This window comes from Podarcis liolepis, assembly GCF_965112155.1.
Source record: "Podarcis liolepis genome assembly, chromosome: 17".
Classification (NCBI taxonomy): domain Eukaryota; kingdom Metazoa; phylum Chordata; class Lepidosauria; order Squamata; family Lacertidae; genus Podarcis; species Podarcis liolepis.
Window position 1 is genome coordinate 19,250,979 of NC_139571.1, and position 20,628 is coordinate 19,271,606.

Here is a 20,628-nt window from a genome sequence, read left to right on the forward strand (position 1 = left end):
TACTAAGGCAAAGTTTTAGTTTAAGTCCTGATGAGAACACAAGCATGACCACACTGCCAAGGCCACTATATGCATTGAAGAGGAAATGGTGGCATCCTGCAGGCAACACACAAACACACTGTAGTCAGAAAGCTTCGTGCTTGGCTCCAGGTCATGGGTAGGCAAACTAAGGCCTGGATCCGGCCCAATTGCCTTCTAAGTCTGGCCTGCGGTTTGGGAATCAGCGTGTTTTTACATGAGTAGAAAGTGTGCTTTTATTTAAAATGCATCTCTGGGTTATAGGAATTCTTTCTTTCTTTCTATAGTCCGGTCCCCCCACAAGGTCTGAGGGACAGTGGACTGGCCCCCTGCCGAAAAAGTTTGCTGACCCCTGCTCCAGGTAATAACCGGGCAAAAATTCCCGGAAATGGATTGCAAAACAGCGTAGCACATTCAAGGAAGGTGGCCCTCAGTATCAGTAACACGCTCGTGGGGGTGTTTACAATGCAGTCAAACCAACCACGCATGTTTGCTAGATAGGCACATGAAGTGTACAGTTCCCCAGTAAGTTTGGAGGGGAAGGCATACCCACATATAACCTCCACACCTGGCCAGGCCACCTCCTCTCTGCACTTTGTCCTCTCATCACCAAGCCATAAACGTGAGAACCATCTGCTCCATTGCTCAGAAACCATTTTAAGCTAGTCTTAAGCATGTCTGGCGCTGTGGGTTTAACCACAGAGCCTAGGACTGGCCGATCAGAAGGTCGGCGTTTCGAATCCCCTTGATGGGGTGAGCTCCTGTTGCTTGGTCCCAGCTCCTGACAACCTAGCAGTTCGAAAGAACGTTAAAGTGCAAGTAGATAAATAGGTACCCCTCTGGCGGGAAGGTAAATGCCGTTTCCATGTGCTGCTCTGGTTCGCCAGAAGTAGCTTAGTCATGCAGGCCACATGACCCGGAAGCTATATGCCGGCTCCCTCGGCCAATAAAGTGAGATGAGCGCCGCAACCCGAGTCGGCCACGACTGGACCTAATGGTCAGGGGTCCCTTTACCTTTAAAACATGTCTTTGCAACCGAATTGCCATTTTAAGCCTTCCAGAACAAAGCTGCTGTACTTGTTACTCTTTAACAAGTATCCTGAGTGAGTAAATGAGTAAATTTTTACCTTTTACATGATTTGTGCGATTATTGCTTTAAGGTGAAAATACCTTAAAGCATCCTGGATTACGTAAACAGAAAGGCTACAATGAGCCTATCTAAGCTTCCCTTTTAAGATGCAAAGGGGTGCACTCTGCTGAATTCACAAATGTGAGGAAGGAAGGATCATATCTAATAAATATACCGTATTTCACTGCATAACGCTCCAGTTTTTAATGCTGAATATTCTTTTCAAAAAAAGGGGGTGCAGCCATCATACAAGGAAAAAAGTGGGGATGATAGCAGGTGGATCCGAGGGGGTGTATTTCTGTAACACACCACTTAAAGTGACCGCAGGGAGAGGAAATGGAAAGACTTTCTGTATGGAAATACCTTTCTGTAAAAGCAAAGCCTCCCTTCTCTTGTTCAGTCTACTGACTCAAGAGGCGTCCCTCGTCTAACGGAATCTCTACGGTGAACGAAACCACTCTATACTTTGCATTGCAAGAATGGAACAGCTGTTCCAAGTTCGGACAGGAAGTTCCAGCGAGGAAAGCCGTGGGAACAGAAAACGAGCAGTGATGGCACCACCTGCAGCCAGGTCTGCTAGCGCCCGCTGCAACTTCCCGTGGCCCACAGAACCCAGCTGACCCCAGCATTGGTTTCCGCCAAAACGGTGATAAAAAAAGGAAGATGGGGAGAAAGGTTCCCACCTGCTCCGCTCCCCCTAGGAGCTCTTGGTCGAGGAGGAAAGGAAGGGGACCTGAGGATTAGCAGAGCTTCAGAAGTTGCCCTGCAACTATTATGCAGTAAATGCTTTGGGGCCGATTTCAGGGCTTGGGAAAAAAGGGGGTGCGACTATTATGCGGCGGCAATGATTATGTGGTTAAACTCATTATCCTCTCCTAGCATCTATACATTAGAACACTATGTAAATTACCAAGTGTAAGGATGCCATTTTAGAATATTTGCAAATGCCTGCTATGGAGGTAAAAACTTGTCCTGAATATCCTTGCATATGCAAACTAGTAGTATAGGCCCCAGGAATTAAAGACTTGCGAATAAACCACCAATTCCAAAGCCAGGTATAGCCTTTGGAAACACATAGCACAAATAGCAATGGGCACTGTCTTCCAGTAGCACTTAATTTCCCCCATAAAAGTTCTACATACTTTTATTGTTTTGGTTTGAAGTCTCAATCCATTCAGAGTATTGATCGCCTTTTCAGCATCCTTAGGGTCAATGTAGTTCACAAATCCATACCCCAAGCTTTGTCCTGATTGTAAAAAAGAAAAAAGAGAAAGGGGAAGAAAAATATTATTACCCAACGATGCAAGCAACTACATTTGTATCTTAACCCTTTATTAGCAAGAGGTAGATAAGCTATTTTACACTGAAGACAAAATAAAAGACAGCCTAAGTAACTTTAAAAATAATTTATAGTTGCCAGCTAATTTACTTCCCAAGTACTCGCTGAAGCATGCAAACAAACTATGCTATTGTCAGAAGAACAGCAATAGTGCAAGTTGTCACAAAACTTTAAACAGATGCAGGTACACAACGCTTGGAATTTCTGAAGCACAAGTTAGCATACAACAAATACACTTAGATATATAGACAGGTATTCTATTCAGGGAGCCTGGGAAAATGGATCCGAGCTTTCTACGGGTGAGCTCTTCTCATGAGATATGAAACACATTTTCTATCAGGGTGGGGGTCCCATTTTTAACCAGAGGCCAGTGCCTTCTCCCTCAGAGTGCCTTCTGAGTGGAGTAATCCATATGACTTAATACAGTACAGTGGTACCTCAGGTTACAGACGCTTCAGGTTACAGACTCTGCTAACCCAGAAATAGTACCTCAGGTTAAGAACTTTGCTTCAGGATGAGAACAGAAATCGTGCGGCGGCATGGGAGGCCTCATTAGCTAAAGTGGTACCTCAGGTTAAGAACAGTTTCAGGTTAAGAACAGACCTCCAGAACAAATTAAGTTCTTAAACTGAGGTACCACTGTAGACCCTACAGACATCGGAGGAGTTGGGCACCCACCCACACATAGACATTTCTCCATCCTTGCAGCCATGAGGCATCACTGAACGTCAACATCGCATTCCAGGCAGGCAAAAACACCTGGAGGCTGGTGAGAAGTGCCTGCTTACTATGTAATTACCGTATTTTTCACCCCATAGGGTGTGCCGCCCCATAGGACGCACCTAGGTTTTTTTGGGGGGGGGGAAATAAAGGGAAAAAAAATATTCCCCCCCCCAGACACGGGGCTGGCGCGGGGCAAGCCCGAGCTTCCCCCGCCCCCAGAACAGCCTGCTATCCGCAAGCCTAGGGAGCCTGGTGGGAAGTCGCGCTGGTCTCCCTAGGGTTGCGCAGAGCTTCCTGAAGCCTGGAGAGCGAGAGGGGTCAGTGCGCACCGACCCCTCTCGCTCTCCAGGCTTCAGCGAAAGCCTGCATTCGCCCCATAGGATGCACACACACTTCCCCTTCATTTTTGGAGGGGAAAAAGTGTGTCCTATAGGGCGAAAAATACGGTAGCTTCCATGTTAGGCTACAGTCGCATATAATAAATATTGATAGTTGGCATAGCGTGTATGTCCTTTCTGATACACTGGTTTTTTACTTGTGGACACATGCATGTTCCCATCGGATTGAGGTTGAATCCTGACAAGACAGAAGTACTGTTTTTGGGAGACAGGGGGCGGGCGGGTGTGGGGGATTCCCTGGTCCTGAATGGGGTAACTGTGCCCCTGAAGGACCAGGTGCGCAGCCTGGGAGTCATTTTGGACTCACAGCTGTCCATGGAGGCACAGGTTAATTCTGTGTCCAGGGCAGCTGTCTAACAGCTCCACCTGGTACGCAGGCTAAGACCCTACCTGCCCACGGACTGTCTTGCAGAGTGGTGGATGCTCTAGTTATCTCCCGCTTGGACTACTGCAACGCGCTCTACGTGGGGCTACCTTTGAAGGTGACCCGGAAACTGCAATTAATCCAGAATGCGGCAGCTAGACTGGTGACTGGGAGTGGCCGCCGGGGCCACATAACACCGGTTCTGAGAGATCTGCATTGGCTCCTAGTACGTTTCCGAGCACAATTCAAAGTCTTGGTGCTGACCTTTAAAGCCCTAAACGGCCTCGGTCCTGTATACCTGAAGGAGCGTCTCCACCCCCATCGTTCAGCCCGGACACTGAGATCCAGCGCCGAGGGCCTTCTCGGTAGTGGCGCCTGCCCTGTGGAACGCCCTCCCAGCAGATGTCAAAGCAATAAACAACTATTTTACTTTTAAAAGACAACTGAAGGCAGCCCTCTTTAGGGAAGTTTTTAATGTTTGATGCTGTACTGTTTTTAATATTCAGTTGGAAGCCGCCCAGAGTGGCTGGGGAAACCCAGCCAGATGGGCGGGGTATAAATAATAAATTATTATTATTATATTATTATTATCAATTCCCTCTTTCTCCCCAAAGTCTCCTGCACTCTCCAAAAATATGATTTTGGAGGGTTCATCCCAGAGAACCGTAAGACGTGTTGTGAGGGTTACTTCCAGGTTTCGCTGCTCGCGCATGCATAGAAGCACCAAATTGTGCCGCGCGCCTGGAGCGCTTCAAGTTGCGGGCATTTCATGTTACGGACGGGCCTCTGGAACGGATCCCATTCCACGAGGTACCACTGTAGTCCCTTTTCTTTCTACCAGTGGGAGCCATCACTGTATCAAATGCTATTTTGTTTACCTGTGAGCATAGCGAATAGGAAAGCAGACTGTCACCACAAAAGACCTATAAACTATTAATATGTATTATATTGATGGTGACGTAAAGTCAGACATGAAAGATGCTACAGAGCAGGAACATTACATGTGGAGCGGAGGGTAGCAGCCCAGTATCTCTGCTGTTTAGAGGGATGGGGCGGGGTCCTGTGGTTGCGCCGATGGAAGGACTACCACCAGAAAGGGGCTCCCAAGAGTCCTACGGCATGTTCCTGCCTCAGCTACATAGTAAATGAGATTAACAATTCTATATAGTGTGAAAAAATACACAAGAATACAAAAATGCATTGCAATCATAGGTAAAGGTAAAGGGACCCCTGACCATTAGGTCCAGTCGTGACCGACTCTGGGGTTGCGGTGCTCATCTCGCTTTGTTGGCCGAGGGAGCCGGCGTACAGCTTCCGGGTCATGTAGCCAGCATGACTAAGCCGCTTCAGGCGAACCAGAGCAGCGCACGGAAACGGCGTTTACCTTCCCGCCAGAAGGTATCTACTTGCACTTTGACATGCTTTCGAACTGCTAGGTTGGCAGGAGCAGGGACCGAGCAACGGGAGCTCACACCGTCGCGGGGATTCAAACCACCAACCTTCTGATCGGCAAGTCCTAGGCTTTGTGGTTTAACCCACATGCAAAGTATGCTCTAGCACAGTGGTTCTCAAAGGGTGTGGTACGCCACCCTGGTGTGGCAGGAGAGCACGGAAAGCGGGGTGGGAAGATTCAAAAACAATCAATGGAACATTTAAATATTTCAACATAGTACAGTACAGTATCAAAATTACTATTTTTATTTGCAGAATATGGATAGATTTTTTCCCCAAAATGAGAACAAGAGTATTGGAGGTGTACCTATGTAGCTCAGGTAGTACATCAGACTCGATCTTAGGGTCGTGGGTTTGAGCCCCATGTTGGGCAAAATATTTTTGCATTGCAGGGGGTTGGACTGGACAAACCTCGTGGTCCCTTCCAACTCTACAATTCTACGACTCTAAGTGATATTGAGGACAATCCTAGTCGTCGTTTAAAATTACACATTGGGAATGGTTCATGTTATTATGTAGCTACATTGTTTCATACTTTTTGGATGATCACATTATAAAGTAGTTATGTTTTATGTTATAAATCAGGGGTCAGCAAACTTTTTCAGCAGGGGGCCAGTCCACCGTCCCTCAGACCTTGTGGGGGGCCGGACTATATTTTGGAGAGAGAGAAAAAAAGAACGAATTCCTATGCCCCACAAATGACCCAGAGATTCATTTTAAATAAAAGCACACATTCTACTCATGTAAAAACACGCTGATTCCCGGACAGTCTGCGGGTCGGATTTAGAAGGCAATTGGACCGGATCTGGCCCCTGGGCCTTAGTTTGCCTACCCATATAAATCAAGCATTGCTAAGAGTTTTTGTTTGTTTGTTTGTTTGTTTTCCAGGGTATTTCGTATCTCTGAAAAATTCTGTGTGGCGCGAAGCAAATTTTTATTCTGAAAGCGTGGCCAAGAGAAAAAGGTTTGGGAACCACGGCTCTAGCATTTGCTGAGGGAACTGAAATGGCAACGAACAACCAGTGGTTGCTAGCAAAAGGAGAACGAGACAGGAGCCATTCTCTGGAAGGACACATCATTCGCCCCCAAGTGCACCGCTAAACTTAAGGTAACAGTATAATATTAAAGTAGAGATGCAATCCAATTTGATCATTGTCTCTTCAGGAAAAGCACTTCACTGTTGATTTAGCTCATGCATATTCCACTGTGAAGTACGGTGTATTTTTTTTTTATATATATATATATATATATATATATATATATATATATATATATAGTAAGTCACCTCAAAACTATTTTTAGTAGTAGGCATCTAAGAAATTAAATTAAATTAATGTGAGTTAGGCATTCAACCTTGCCAGAAACGGCTGTATACCAGATCCAACAGCACTGTTACACAGTGAGCAAAGAGGCAGGTATCTAAGACATAGCTATCAACTTTTCCCTTTTCTTGCAAGGAATCCTATTCAGAATAATGGAATTTCCCTTTAAAAAGGGGAAATGTTGACAGTTATGATCCAAGAACATCCTCAACTATGCTCAATGCCACAGACATGTCCAAAATTCTAGTACGAACCAGTCCAAACAGGAAGGATGCAAAGAGCACAGCGATGAAACTGTCAAGGAATCACCCGACATCACCATGACACCTGGCAAAGAGCTTTCCTTTGTTCGTGAGGCTTGATTTCAAGCTGCACAGGCAAAAGAAGCGTTTGCCCGACTCCTTGAGGAACAATTGGAAGCAGACTTCAAGGCTTCGTGTTGCTCCTTTGCAGCCGTGCCCTTACCTGACATCACATACACAATGGGTAGGCAAACTAAGGCCGGATCAGGCCCAACTGCCTTCTAAATCCAGCCCGCGAGAAGGTCCGGGAATCAGCGTGTTTTTACATGAGTAGAATGTGTGCTTTTATTAAAAATGCATCTCTGGGTTATTTGTGGGGCATGGGAATTCGTTCATCCCCCACCCACCCCCCAAAAATAGTCCGTCCCTCCACAAGGTCTGACGGACAGTGGACCGGCCCCTGCTGAAAGTTTGCAGACCCCTGACATACACCATCAGTTATGAAGCAGGTAGGTGTGGTTTGGGGAAAATCTGCCGCATAGACTCAATTGTGACCACTGCTGGGTCCAATTTTGCCTGTGAACTTCAGGTTCCCCCAATGCTGTGATAAGTGTGTGTACATGTGCACAAATGCATTTTTTTACAACATCTGCAGCTCTTTGCATTTCCATAAAGCACTGATTTCAGTTCCAAAATTATTTGCTCCACTCCCCTTGTGCTAAGGGGCAGAAACCGGAGCAATGTTGGCCATTTCTTATCCCCTTCTCTTAAGATTGGCGGATTGTAACTTTCAAGGTTAAAAAGAAATTGTTCCAGAAGAAATGAAAAGGTCATTCTGTAAAGCAAAAGGACAAACAAAAGTAAATTTGGAAAATCAGGCATGGAAATGTTCAGAAGCCAGTGGGAGAATATTCTGATCTCTCAGAATACCCAGCTGTTAGCCTGAACATTTCCATTATTGTTATCATAGAATAACTTGACATTAAAGGTAAAGGGACCCCTGACCATTAGGCCCAATCGTGGCTGACTCTGGGGTTGTGACGCTCATCTTGCTTTATTGGCTGAGGGAGCCGGCGTACAGCTTCCGGGTCATGTGGCCAGCATGACTAAGCCACTTCTAGTGAACCAGAGCAGCGCATGGAAACGCCGTTTACCCTATTTATCTACTTGCATTTTGATGTGCTTTCAAACTGCTAGGTTGGCAGGAGCAGGGATTGAGCAACGGGAGCTCACCCCGTCACAGGGATTCGAACCGCCAACCTTCTGATTGGCAAGTCCTAGGCTCTGTGGTTTAACCCACAGCGCCACCCGCGTCCCTTAACTTGACATCAGAATGTATCAATTTGATTCTCTTTATGTAAGGATTCATGGTGCCCCCTTAAAGGGGATCAGGGGGAGCTGCTTCTGTCCAGATGCCCAGACAGGGGTTAATGGGCCAAAGCAGCCCCCCACCCCCGCCCAAGATGGTGAGCTTGGAAGGCTTGACCCAAACTGATGTCCGTCATAGGGTGATCTTTTTTATAATAAGTTTTATTTATTTTCAATTACAGTGGTACCTCTGGTTGCAAACGGGATCCGTTCCGGAACCCCGTTCGCAACATGAAAAGAGCGCAACCTGAAGCACCATATCTGCGCAGGTGCGCAGCGCGATTTGGAGCTTGTGCGCATGCGCAAAGCATGATTTAGCGCTTCTGCGCATGCACGAGCGGCGAAACCCAGGTCGCCGCGGGACGTAACCTGAAATAATATAACCTGAAGCAAACGTAACATGAGGTATGAATGTACAATCCAATAATAGCCTCATTATAACAACACCAAATTATAATACAATTACTAATAACAATAAATCAAATACAGAATTGTATAATTTAGGTCCGTCCCCCCCGTGCTAGAATTGAGGGTTTGATGATTTCCTTTATTTCTGCGTTCCAAAATCTTATTAATTTCAATTACATTCCGGTCGAAATAATAATCCCTTATACAACAACTGAAAAATTAATAACTTCCATTTGTGTTGGCACATTAAATGATTTACAGAACTACAAGTGAGGCACTCAAACTATATCCTTGTTCCTCATGTGCGTGGCAATCATCATCGGGTGATCCATAACCCAGGTTTGACTGCCAAACAAATAACCATCAGACAGCCAGGATGATTCAGTATACAGTGGTACCTCGGTTCTCAAACTTAATCCATTCTGGAAGTCCGTTCCAAAACCAAAGTGTTCCAAAACCAAGGCACACTTTCCCATAGAAAGTAATACAGAACGGATTAATCCATTCCAAACTTTTAAAAACAACCCCTAAAACAGCAATTTAACATGCATTTTACTATCTAACGAGGCCACTGGTCCATAAAATGAAAGCAATAAACAATGTACTGCAGTCACACAACCAATCAGTCAATGAGTAGCTGAACTGGGTTCCAGACAGTCACAAAAAAGACCCACAAAAACGCAAAATAAATAGCAAAAAGAGACAGACTTCAGTGTAACACTCAAAACGGAAGTGTGGCACTAATATTGGAAGCGTAACACTTAAAACGGAGAACATTCGGTTTCCAAAAAAAGTTTGCAAACTGGAAGATTTACTTGTAGGCTTTGGGTTCCAAGCTGTTTGAGTACCGAAGCATTTGAGAACCAAGGTACCATTGTATACACCCAAGGCCTACGCCAAAACCTACTGACAATTGTCATTGTGACTTGTTTACATCCCAAGATGCTTGTCCTCTGAATATTGCATCTCCCCATGCCTTGGCCTCTGATGGCTGTGTGCTTACTGGCCCTAGTCCTGCAGTTAGCCTTTGCAAGGGTGATGGTATTTTCAGCCATCTGGACCCACTATTTTATTTTTTTTACCTTTTACTCTCTCAACCAACTAACAATAATAACTTCACGAAACGGATGCAATCCATGAGAGCTAACACAGTGGTAAATCTTTAAAGAAAGAAGGAAACCGAAATCACGAGATGCACTTCAAATCGTTTTTGGGTGATATATCACAATATATCGCTCAACCCCACCCCTGGAAGTTGATGACATGTTAGCAGAGAGGAAGGGATCGTGGTAGTGAAGGCAGTTTAGGATTTTACTTTCACAACAGAACTTTCTCCCTCCCTCAAAAAAAAAATCTGTTCCAAAGGATCGGGGAACCCCCAGAACAGTTTTTTTTTTTTTTTTTAAAGGGGGAGCAGGGAGTGCAGAGGGGAAGCTTTTTGAACAAGTGGAAATCCTTGCACTGATGGAATGAGTTAGCTAGATACCGCCTAACGTACTCACACCTTAGAAAAGTAATATGGGAAGCAACTCTCTCCTCCAAAATGTTGCATAGCTACTATTTTTAATCTGACAAATTTCATTTGAAACGATCTCAAAGGGGTATGCTTCGTTGGAAGTCCAGTGTGGATCAGTGAAAAACTTTTTGCCAGTAGACGTTCAATTTCAAACCTTTGCTACGAAGAGAATTTCCAAGATTGGGACATTAATAATGCATCGCTTGTCATATAGCACAAGCTGAAAGTCATTTATAGTTGGGAAATGAAATTCCCCAATCTCTGGTTAAGCTTTCAAACAAAAACGTTTGAAAATGAATGTTTGGCCAAAGGTCCCCCCCCCCCCTTTAGAAAATCCTGGTTCAAGTGCACACATTTAAAAGCAAACAAAATCAATGTGGGGAAAAGGCAAAAAAAATAAAATTTATTTGTTGTTTTCCCAGCACTTTTTTCCGAGATACCCCCTTTAAATGCATGAAATAACTTTTGTTCTCAATTAACTGCTTAGCAATTTTAGGAGTCTGGCTATGTATCAGTACTTAACTTTATCACTTTCAGAAAAGATTGCTGCTTTACCTAATATACAACTTTTGTGAACCCAACACTACAACTTTGGCCCACAGGACATAGAAGCCATTCTATTCTGTGTCTCCCTACTATTGGGACAGTCCTAATGTTTTCATACTGTCCCCTCTTTCCCTCCACCACCATCTTGCTGCCACAAGGGGCGAGGGGGCAGGTAGGGGGCAAATGGCGATGGCAGGAGTGCAGTGGGGGACAGGATGCGTACCATCTTTTCCTTGAAAAAAAACACCAAGTGTGGGTGTGAGAGAGGAAGACAATGTCTGAGCTATACTGACGGTTGCCATCTGCTTTCTAATGCTATTCTTAAATCATTTTAAATGGTTTTATTATTCTTATTTGAGTTATTATTTTGTGACCCATCCCAGGACCGTAAAATTTTGAAGAAGAATGGAGGAGACAATTTAAAAATTAAAAAGATGACAGACAACTGAGCCTTTATACCAGGCTTCCTCAAACTTGGCCCACCAGATGTTTTGGGACTACCATTCCCATCATCCCTGACCACTGGTCCTGCTAGCTAGGGATCATGGGAGTTGTAGGTCAAAAACAACTGGAGGGCCGAGTTTGAGGAAGCCTGCTTTATACTAATACAGTGGTACCTCGGGTTAAGTACTTAATTCGTTCCGGAGGTCTGTTCTTAACCTGAAGCACCACTTTAGCTAATGGGGCCTCCTGCTGCCGCTGTGCCGCCGGAGCACAGTTTCTGTTCTTATCCTGAAGCAAAGTTTTTAACCCGAAGCACTATTTCTGGGTTAGTGAAGTCTGTAACCTGAAGCATATGTAACCTGAAATGTATGTAACCTGAGGTACCACTGTACCAAAATGATCAATTCTAGCAGCAGACAAGCTCTGTGTACACATTTCCACCCTGCAGAAGACTTATTTGAAGAATTTATACCCCACCCTTTGCCCACAAAGCACAATACAATACAAAGCCTGTGGAAAGTATTAACGAAATACTTCCAAGTTTAAATAAATCGCTTTGTCAATTTCATGTCTAAATCGGCCAGTCGTACTCTTGGATCATCCATAGGGCCAACGAACCACAATTTTTGCTAACTCAAAGTAGGCGCTTGCCTGATCCCAGAGGGTAGAGGTGCCACTGTCAAGATGGCTCTATTCCAGATCCCAACCAACCAAACACTTATATGTAATCAGAAAAAGCACCCCAGTAGTCACAGCAATCCAAGTACCAAGAAGGTAAAACTATAGGGGATCACCCCACAGAAAAAAATGCATGTTCAACTCTACTCTGTTGAGCAAGATTGTGTATATGTGTATATATATACACACATACGCACAGTGGACCCTCGGGTTACATTACCTTTCGGTAACGTAACTTTCGGGTTGCGAACATAGCAAACCCCCAAAGTGTATACTTCCAGGTTTCGCCATGCGCGCATGCGCAGAACCTCTTCTTGCGAAATTTTTGGGGTGTGCACAGACCCCTGGAACGAATTAGATTCCTATCATATCCCCCCCCCTCTCTCTCTGTGTATACATCCTATTCCCTTCCCCATTCCCACAGAAGAGCACTTTTTCACCCAGCTTACCTAGAGAAAGAAGAGATGCTACAAAGTTATGAAATGATAAAAAGAGAAGGGAACTTGCTCTCTTCCTCCTGTTGCATTTAGTCCAGCACCAACAACCCAGCATGGGTTAATTCTGGTTGCCAATTTTTGGGGACCCAAGAGCCCGTTTACAGTGGCCAGGGCTGAAGGGGTTTCTTCAGCAAAACCATACTGGCAAGGGTAGAAGTATTACTATTTATTAGATTTCTTAGCCGCACGACACCAGGAGGTCCCAGGGCAGGTTACAAAAAAACAACAACACACAGTACAAAAGTTGGTTAAAAAAAATGCAGAAGGCTAAATAGAACCTTCACAAAGCATAGGAAGGTATGAGTGGAGTTTGGGAGTCCCTTGAGCCATTTTTAGCAGGATAAAAGAGGATATCCTCACATATGGACATCATGGGTTCAAGGTTTAGGAGTTGGAACAGGCAGTCCACGTGAGGATTGTCCAATTTACCACTCAGTGGTATGGGGTGGGGGTGACAGCAGCAGAAATACCTATGAACAGCTAGTGGACCCACCTTAAATAGGAAGACAACTCATCAGGTGCTAAGAAAGGTTTAAGGAAAGTGCTCCAGTGTCTCAGATTAATATAAATCTACACCAGTGGAAAGGAATTTAGAGGTTACGTTTTAATCCATTGCGGATATTTCAAAATTCTTATCAACAGAGCTGTTGTTGCATCTTAAATTCTAAACTGGAGTCACATCTCCTGACCACTGGTGCAGAAAGAGGCAGGATCTGAAAGCGACAAAGCAGGAGCAATGAAGTTAATTAATACTAATACCAATACTAATAATTTATATACATGCCGCCCATCTGACTGGGTTGACTCTGGGCAGCTTGCAGCAAATTATAAAACCACAGTAAAACATGAAACATGAAAAAGCTTCCCTAAACAGGGCTGCCTTCAGGTGTCTTCTAAAAGTTGTGTAGTGATTTATCTCCTTGCATCTGACGGGAGGGCATTCCACAGGGCGAGAGCTACTACCAAGAAGGTCCTCTGCCTGGTTCCCTGTAACTTCACTTCTCGCAGGGAGGGAACCGCCAGAAGGCCCTCGGAGCTGGACCTCAAGTGTCTGGGCTGGACAATGGGGATGGAGACACTCTTTGAGGCATCCAGAGCCAAAGCCATTTAGGGCTTTGAGTTGTGCTCGGAAACATACCAGGACCAACTGAAGATCTTTTAGGACGACTTGTATGGTTCTGGCGGTCACTCCCAGTCACTAGTCTGGCAGCTGAATTCTGGATTAGTTGTCATATCTGAGTCACCTTCAAAGGTAGCCCCACGTAGAGCACATTGCAGTAGTCCAAGTGGGAGATAACCAGAGCATGTACCTCTCTGGCGCAACAGGGCGCAGGCAGGTAGGGTCTCAATTGGAGATGGTAGACAGCCGCCCATGGACAGAATTGTCCATGGACAATTGCACCTCCATGGACAGCTGTAAGACCAAAATAACTCCCAGGCTGTGCACCTGGTCCCATTCAGGACCAGGGAGTCGCCCCCCACCTGCCCACCCCCTGTCCTGCAGAAACAGTACTACTGCCTTGTCAATATTCAACCTCAATCCATTAGCCACCATCTGCACCCCCCACCCCCCCAAAAGCAGGGAGATTTTCAAGTCTTATCTGCCAAAAAAACCCCAAACACACAGCCCACCTCACCACTAGAGCATATTTCTGCTAGGAAGCTCAAAGCAAGGGAAGTGATCAGGAGTAGAGATGAACTGAGAATTTACACAACTAACCTGCACACCCCAGAACATTCAACTTTAATTCTGAGATAGAAAGATGGAGATTTGTTAAATCACTATAGAAAAGGGAAACAACTATTGAAGATAAAGAAAATGAGATGCATCAAATTAGACCTAAATTGCCTGAGGCAAATGTAAAGTTTTAAACATATTTCTTCATTTTCATACTTTAGGGAGGTGAAGGATTATACAGCAGCCTCTCTGCTACCAATAGAGTTTTCTTCCGCTTCTGAAAAATAAAAACGAGTTCGTGCACTCAAGTCTAAAGGCACAAGTTAAGTAAATTATGTTCATCTGGCTATGCATCCATGCCATTATGTTTCCCATGCTTGGTAATTATAAAAATATCAGCCTTTGACAAGTAAACAACAGGGAAATCATTCAGACTGTCAGCTGTAATGAGTCAAGAATTATTATTGTATATTAGAATTTGAACACAATGAAGTACACACGCTGGTGAAATCATCGTTGCAACTTCGGAAATAGAAACTTCACGAGCTAAGGAATTAACCTGACTCAACCAAAACCAACCAAACCACACAGCTTTCATAACTCCCCTGAACTTTTGCTTTCTTTTAAAAAAACTTAACGTTAATAATGTTTTAGAACATGGGTAGGCAAACTAAGGCCCGGGGGCTGGATCCAGCCCATTTGCCTTCTAATTCCGGCCAGCGGACAGTCCGGGAATCAGCGTGTTTTTACATGAGTAGAATGTGTGCTTTTATTTAAAATGCATCTCTGGGTTATTTGTGGGGCATAGGAATTCGTTCACCCCCCCCCCATATAGTCCGGCCCCCCACAAGGTCTGAGGTACAGTGGACCGGCCCCCTGCTGAAAAAGTTTGCTGGCCCCTGTTTGAGAACAATCCATTTTGCTACACAGGCATAAGCAAAAAACAAACAAAAACAAGCTCTTAAATATTCATGTGCGAAACATACTGGATGCAGGTAAGATCACAGCATAAAACCAATCTAATGAAATGTTGCAGAATTGTAGGATATTAAGACAAACCGGCTTCCTCCACTCTTTCCATGAGACACTTCTCTGAAAAGGCAAAATTCCCCGTGCCCATTCCACCCAAAATGACATTCGAGAATGATACAGCAAGCAGGGAATGTAGGGAGATCAAAGAGGAAATTGACATACCCCATACGTAATTCCCTTTACCCAAAAATCCAATGGTAAAATTTCTCCCAAAGCATCATTTTAATCTGCTTCTGACTCTGGACTTTGAAAGGCAGCAGGAGAGCTTTCTCTAATGCATAGCCAGAGTAACCACGCTCCCCCCATTTTAAATACTAAAACAGAACAGAAGCGTTTGGGCTTCAAGGCACCAAGAAAGGAAATGAGTAAAAAGGAACAAGCACAAACAGGGCAATTCAGAATGCCAGACACAAAATTTCAGGCCATTAATACCATTAAGCACAGATGTTTAAAATGTGTGTGTGCATGTGTGTGTATTTCCAGTGTTTGCTTTTTGCACACTTGAGAGTGAAAGGAGGCCTTTTTAAAAACCAGACAATTAAGGCACAGTTCAAATTATGAATTATGAATTCAGAAACTGGAGAAGTTTTACACATTCTAAACCCCTAGCAATTTGGTGCTTTTCCCCATTAACAGCTACAGGAAAAACACATGCATAATGAATCATACAAGAATGCTGCATCACTTGGAGAGAAATTACAAACCCAAACCGTGAAACTGTAAACGTTAATGGAGCCATTCTAAAGATATTCCAGTGGCAAGCTTCAGAATTAAACTCTAACATAGTCAAAGCTAAAGATCTGACAAGTGAGGGAAGAAGGCTTTCTTGTAGCAGGTAATTTATTTATACAGTATTTCATCAATAAATATTAAACTCTGAGCACACAATGTTTTATTCAACTATTAAAACTTCCAAGTCCATCCTTTTTGGGGGGTGCTGGGTGCAGGCAATCTTATGTAATAAGAGCATGAGATCGGGTGGGGAAGTAAGAAGTCACCCAATAGCAATTGATTTCCTTTAAATTTTTATCAACTAGAGTAATCTACTAAAAACAAAACAAAAACAAAACACATACAGTGGTATCTCGGGTTACATATGCTTCAGGTTACATACGCTTCAGGTTACAGACTCCGCTAACCCAGAAATAGTGCTTCAGGTTAAGAACTTTGCTTCGGGATGAGAACAGAAATCGTGCAGCGGCAGCCCCCATTAGCTAAAGTGGTGCTTCAGGTTAAGAACAGTTTCAGGTTAAGAACGGACCTCCGGAACGAATTAAGTACTTAACCCGAGGTACCATTGTACACACATTAACTTTGACCGTTTGCACCAACAGAGGAAACGTCTCTCCAAATTTTGAAATATACCACTTTCTGGAAAAGTACGAATGAGAAGGGGTTGGGGAATGCAAACAGGTACAAAACTAACTTGCTTATTAAACTCTGAATTTATGTATCACTTTAGGAGCATGGAATGCCTTATGTACAACTCAGCACTTGGGGCAAAAATAGTACCATGAGAAATTCATAACTTTTTTTTTTTTAAGGTTATTGGATCAGCTACTTTTGTTTTGGACCGGTGTGATGGGATATCAAGGAAAAGTGTTATTTCTGGATTGTTATTATTATTAAGTCTACTCAAAAACACAGTGTTCTGCCCATTGTTTGAATATTTATTGAAATAACGTTTGATGAAACAATCACCGCATCAGCCAGTGAAAGCAACTGAACTCGGCGGTACTAAGGAGTACTAATATTTGGTACACGCAATATTCTGTACATTCGCCAGGGCTGAATATTCAGTACTTTCACGAGTACATTCCTTCCCAATGCAGCCCCCAAATGTTGGGCGATCCACTGACCACATTCCATGTAGCACAACAGTCTACACTGATCACACATCCCAAAGAAACTCCTAGCTTTCTTCATTTTTGCTCTACAACTGACTATGAATGTCCAAAGTCCGTTTCAGGGGCCTAATCTGGCCTGTTGGTTGATTTAATCTGGCCCCCAACAACTTTGGCTGGCCCTCATGCACATCCACTTCATCAAATATGGCCCTCTTTGAAAAAAGGCACCCCTGGATGCGATGAGCAAAGACTCTTGGTGGGCAGAACAGAGGAAGACCACCTGGGCCAGGATTAGCTGCCCTCACTGTAGCCCAGCTTGGGTTGTAGAAGACATCTGTACCAGCTCTGTGTACATCCTCAATGACAAGGTGAATGGGGTGATTGAGGTGAGTTTTTCCTTATGTTGGACTGGCCAGTCAACAAGATGTCTCAAGTCAGATCAGGGGCTCCACTAAAGTTCTGAACTACTCTGTGGACTTGGCTGTGCCCCCCCAAAATGCAGCACTTTGAAAAGTGACCACTTCCAATTTGCTGGTTTACAAGGGAAGCCAAGCTGATGAGGGAAACAGAGAGAAGGGTGTGAAGAGATGAGGGATCTTTCATTCTGACTGATGGATCTAGTTTTAAACACCCTCCCCATCATTTTCAGATAGTACCAAAACTCCCATTTCAACATAAGGCAGCCAGCTAAATCTTCTCCCCTCCACCCTCCAAAAAGCCCTAAATCCACCAATCTCTCCCTTTTTATCAAAGGGAGGGAAGCAGGGCAAGCAAGCAAGCAAAAAGATAGGTAAAGGTAAAGGGACCCCTGACTATTAGGTCCAGTCGTGACCGATTCTGGAGTTGCAGTGCTCATCTCACTTTATTGGCCGAGGGAGCTGGTGTACAGCTTCCGGGACATGTGGCCAGCATGACTAAGCCGCTTCTGGCGAACCAGAGCAGCGCACGGAAACGCTGTTTACCTTCCCGCCAGAGCGGTGCCTATTTATCTACTTGCACTTTGACGTGCTTTCGAACTGCTAGGTTGGCAGGCGCAAGAACCGAGCAACGGGAGCTCACCCCGTTGTGGGGATTTGAACCACCGACCTTCTGATCGGCAAGTCCTAGGCTCTGTGGTTTAACCCACAGCACCACCCACGTCCCAAGCAAAAAGACAGACTCCTTTAAATTAAAAAAATACCATTCTTTCGTAATATGGAGGAAAGCTACAACATAAACACCAGCAGAAAATGAAAATAAAAACTCTTCCCCTTCTTTTTTTTACTGGTGGGGGTGAGTGTGAAGGAAGTAAGTGCTTTCCAGTTCTTTTACTTTTTCGTTTACTTTGCTGCTGGATCTTTGCTTGTGTCTAGCCATGGGGGGTCCCTCCTGGATTGTTAGCAGGCTCTGCATAATTAACTGAGCTCTAAGTGGAAAGATACCAGGTGAAACTGAAAGAGTTTTCTGGTTTGTGAGAGAGAGAAAAAGCAGGAGACACAAATTATCTGCAAAGTATCTGTTCAGCTGAGCTACCCCCCTGGAAAGCTGTCAAGTCTCCACCTCTTGTTCACAGGTATATTGCCTTGTTGAAACACTTATCACTATATTACAGGACTACTTGCCCTTCTTGCCTCTTATTCCAGCCCCCCCCCATGCCACTTCTCCAGCCCGCCGCAAGGTCTGAGGGACAGTGGACCAGTCTGTGGCTACAAATTTTTGCCGACCCCTGAGCTAGGCTAAGATTAGAATGAGCCTCAGTTGCTCTAATAAAAGTTTTCTGCTACCTCTTCAAAATCAAGAATTATACACCACCCCCCAATTGCACCTTTACTTGAACAAGTAAGAGGAGGGAGTATATTAACGATACAAAAGCTAAAATGTGCAGGTTCAGCTACAGACAGAAAAACCATTTAGAATTACAACAGCCAAGTGTTGGTGTTGGCTGGTTGGTTGAACAATTTGCAATAGGGATGCAGCTCCTATGCTATTTGGGCATCAAGAGAAGACAGCTAGCAACTGCACAAGACAGACTGGCGGATCTTCTTCACACCGTGTTGCCACTGCCAGCCAGAAGATACCGAAGGACCTCTGCCAACTGACAATACGTGGGGGACATGACGAGGCCTCGCGTCTATGAGGCTGTTTTCTCATCTGAAAACCACCCAGTGAAGACGCCAGAAACCGTTCTGAAGCACAAGCTTTGTGACTTTGTGCAAGAGAGTGAAGAACGTAAGGAGGGGTTTCTGGATCAGTCCTCCAAACTAGTCTCATCCATGCATTAATTTCATCCAAGCTGGTGGCCCTTACTTGCTCCTCTGGGAGAAGATGTGCAATGTGTGAGGAAGGTCTGTTCTCTTGCCTGAACTGAATCATCCAATGCTCAGTGGTTCTCTCTAGCGTTCAGAGAGAGGGAGAAAAGATTTCCTTCTGTTTAGGGAAGTTTTTAATGACTGAGGTTTTAATGTATTTAACGTATCTTTTGTTGGAAGCCACCCAGTTGCTGGGGAAACCCAGCCAGATGGGTGGGGTAGAAATAATAAATTATTATTATTATTATTATTATTATTATTATTCTATCCACTTACTGCCCCACCATGTGTAATTTTAGATACTTCAAGTACACATCCTCTTACCTTTTCTCTAAATATACTCAAATGCCCTAACCCAGGCACCCCCAAACCCAGCCCTCCAGATGTTTTGGGAATACAATTCCCATTATCCCTGACCACTGGTTCCGTTAGCTAGGGATGATGGGAGCTGTAGTCCCAAAATGTCTGGAGGGCTGAGTTTGGGGGTGCCTGCCCTAACTTTTCGTGATCCACCCCCTTGATCATTTGAGTGGCATGATGAAGGAATGCCATTGGAAGCTTTCAAATCAATCCTTCCCACCTGCACACCAAAAGCATTGGACTGAATCATAGAATCAGAGAATCATAGAGTTGGAAGAGACCACAAGGGCCATCGAGTCCAACCCCCTGCCAAGCAGGAAACACCATCAGAGCACTCCTGACATATGGTTGTCAAGCCTCTGCTTAAAGACCTCCAAAGTAGGAGACTCCACCACACTCCTTGGCAGCAAATTCCACCGTCGAACAGCTCTTACTGTCAGGAAGTTCTTCCTAATGTTTAGGTGGAATCTTCTTTCTTGTAGTTTGGCTCCATTGCTCCGTGTCCGCTTCTCTGGAGCAGCAGAAAACAACCTTTCTCCCTCCTCTATGTGACATCCTTTTATATATTTGAACATGGCTATCATATCACCCCTTAACCTCCTCTTCTCCAGGCTAAACATGCCCAGCTCCCTTAGCCGTTCCTCATAAGGCATCGTTTCCAGACCTTTGACCATTTTGGTTGCCCTCCTCTGGACACGTTCCAGTTTTTCAGTGTCCTTCTTGAATTGTGGTGCCCAGAACTGGACACAGTACTCCAGGTGAGGTCTGACCAGAGCAGAATACAGTGGCACTATTACTTCCCTTGATCTAGATGCTATACTCCTATTGATGAGGCCCAGAATTGCATTGGCTTTTTTAGCTGCCGCGTCACACTGTTGGCTCATGTCAAGTTTGTGGTCAACCAAGACTCCTAGATCCTTTTCACATGTACTGCTCTCAAGCCAGGTGTCACCCATCTTGTATTTCTGCCTCTCATTTT

At 44.6% G+C, this 20,628-nt stretch overlaps 1 protein-coding gene across 25 annotated transcripts in view; it reads right to left on the reverse strand.

The window, feature by feature from the left end:
* Nucleotides 1–20,628, reverse strand: part of ELAVL2 (ELAV like RNA binding protein 2) — a 155,489-nt gene that overhangs the window by 27,512 nt on the left and 107,349 nt on the right. For all 25 annotated transcript variants that reach the window (XM_083482325.1, XM_083482324.1, XM_083482313.1 and 22 more), the window contains one exon: nucleotides 2,290–2,393. In XM_083482325.1, the coding sequence (XP_083338451.1) occupies nucleotides 2,290–2,393 (104 nt within the window). The remainder of the gene's footprint in view (nucleotides 1–2,289; nucleotides 2,394–20,628) is intronic.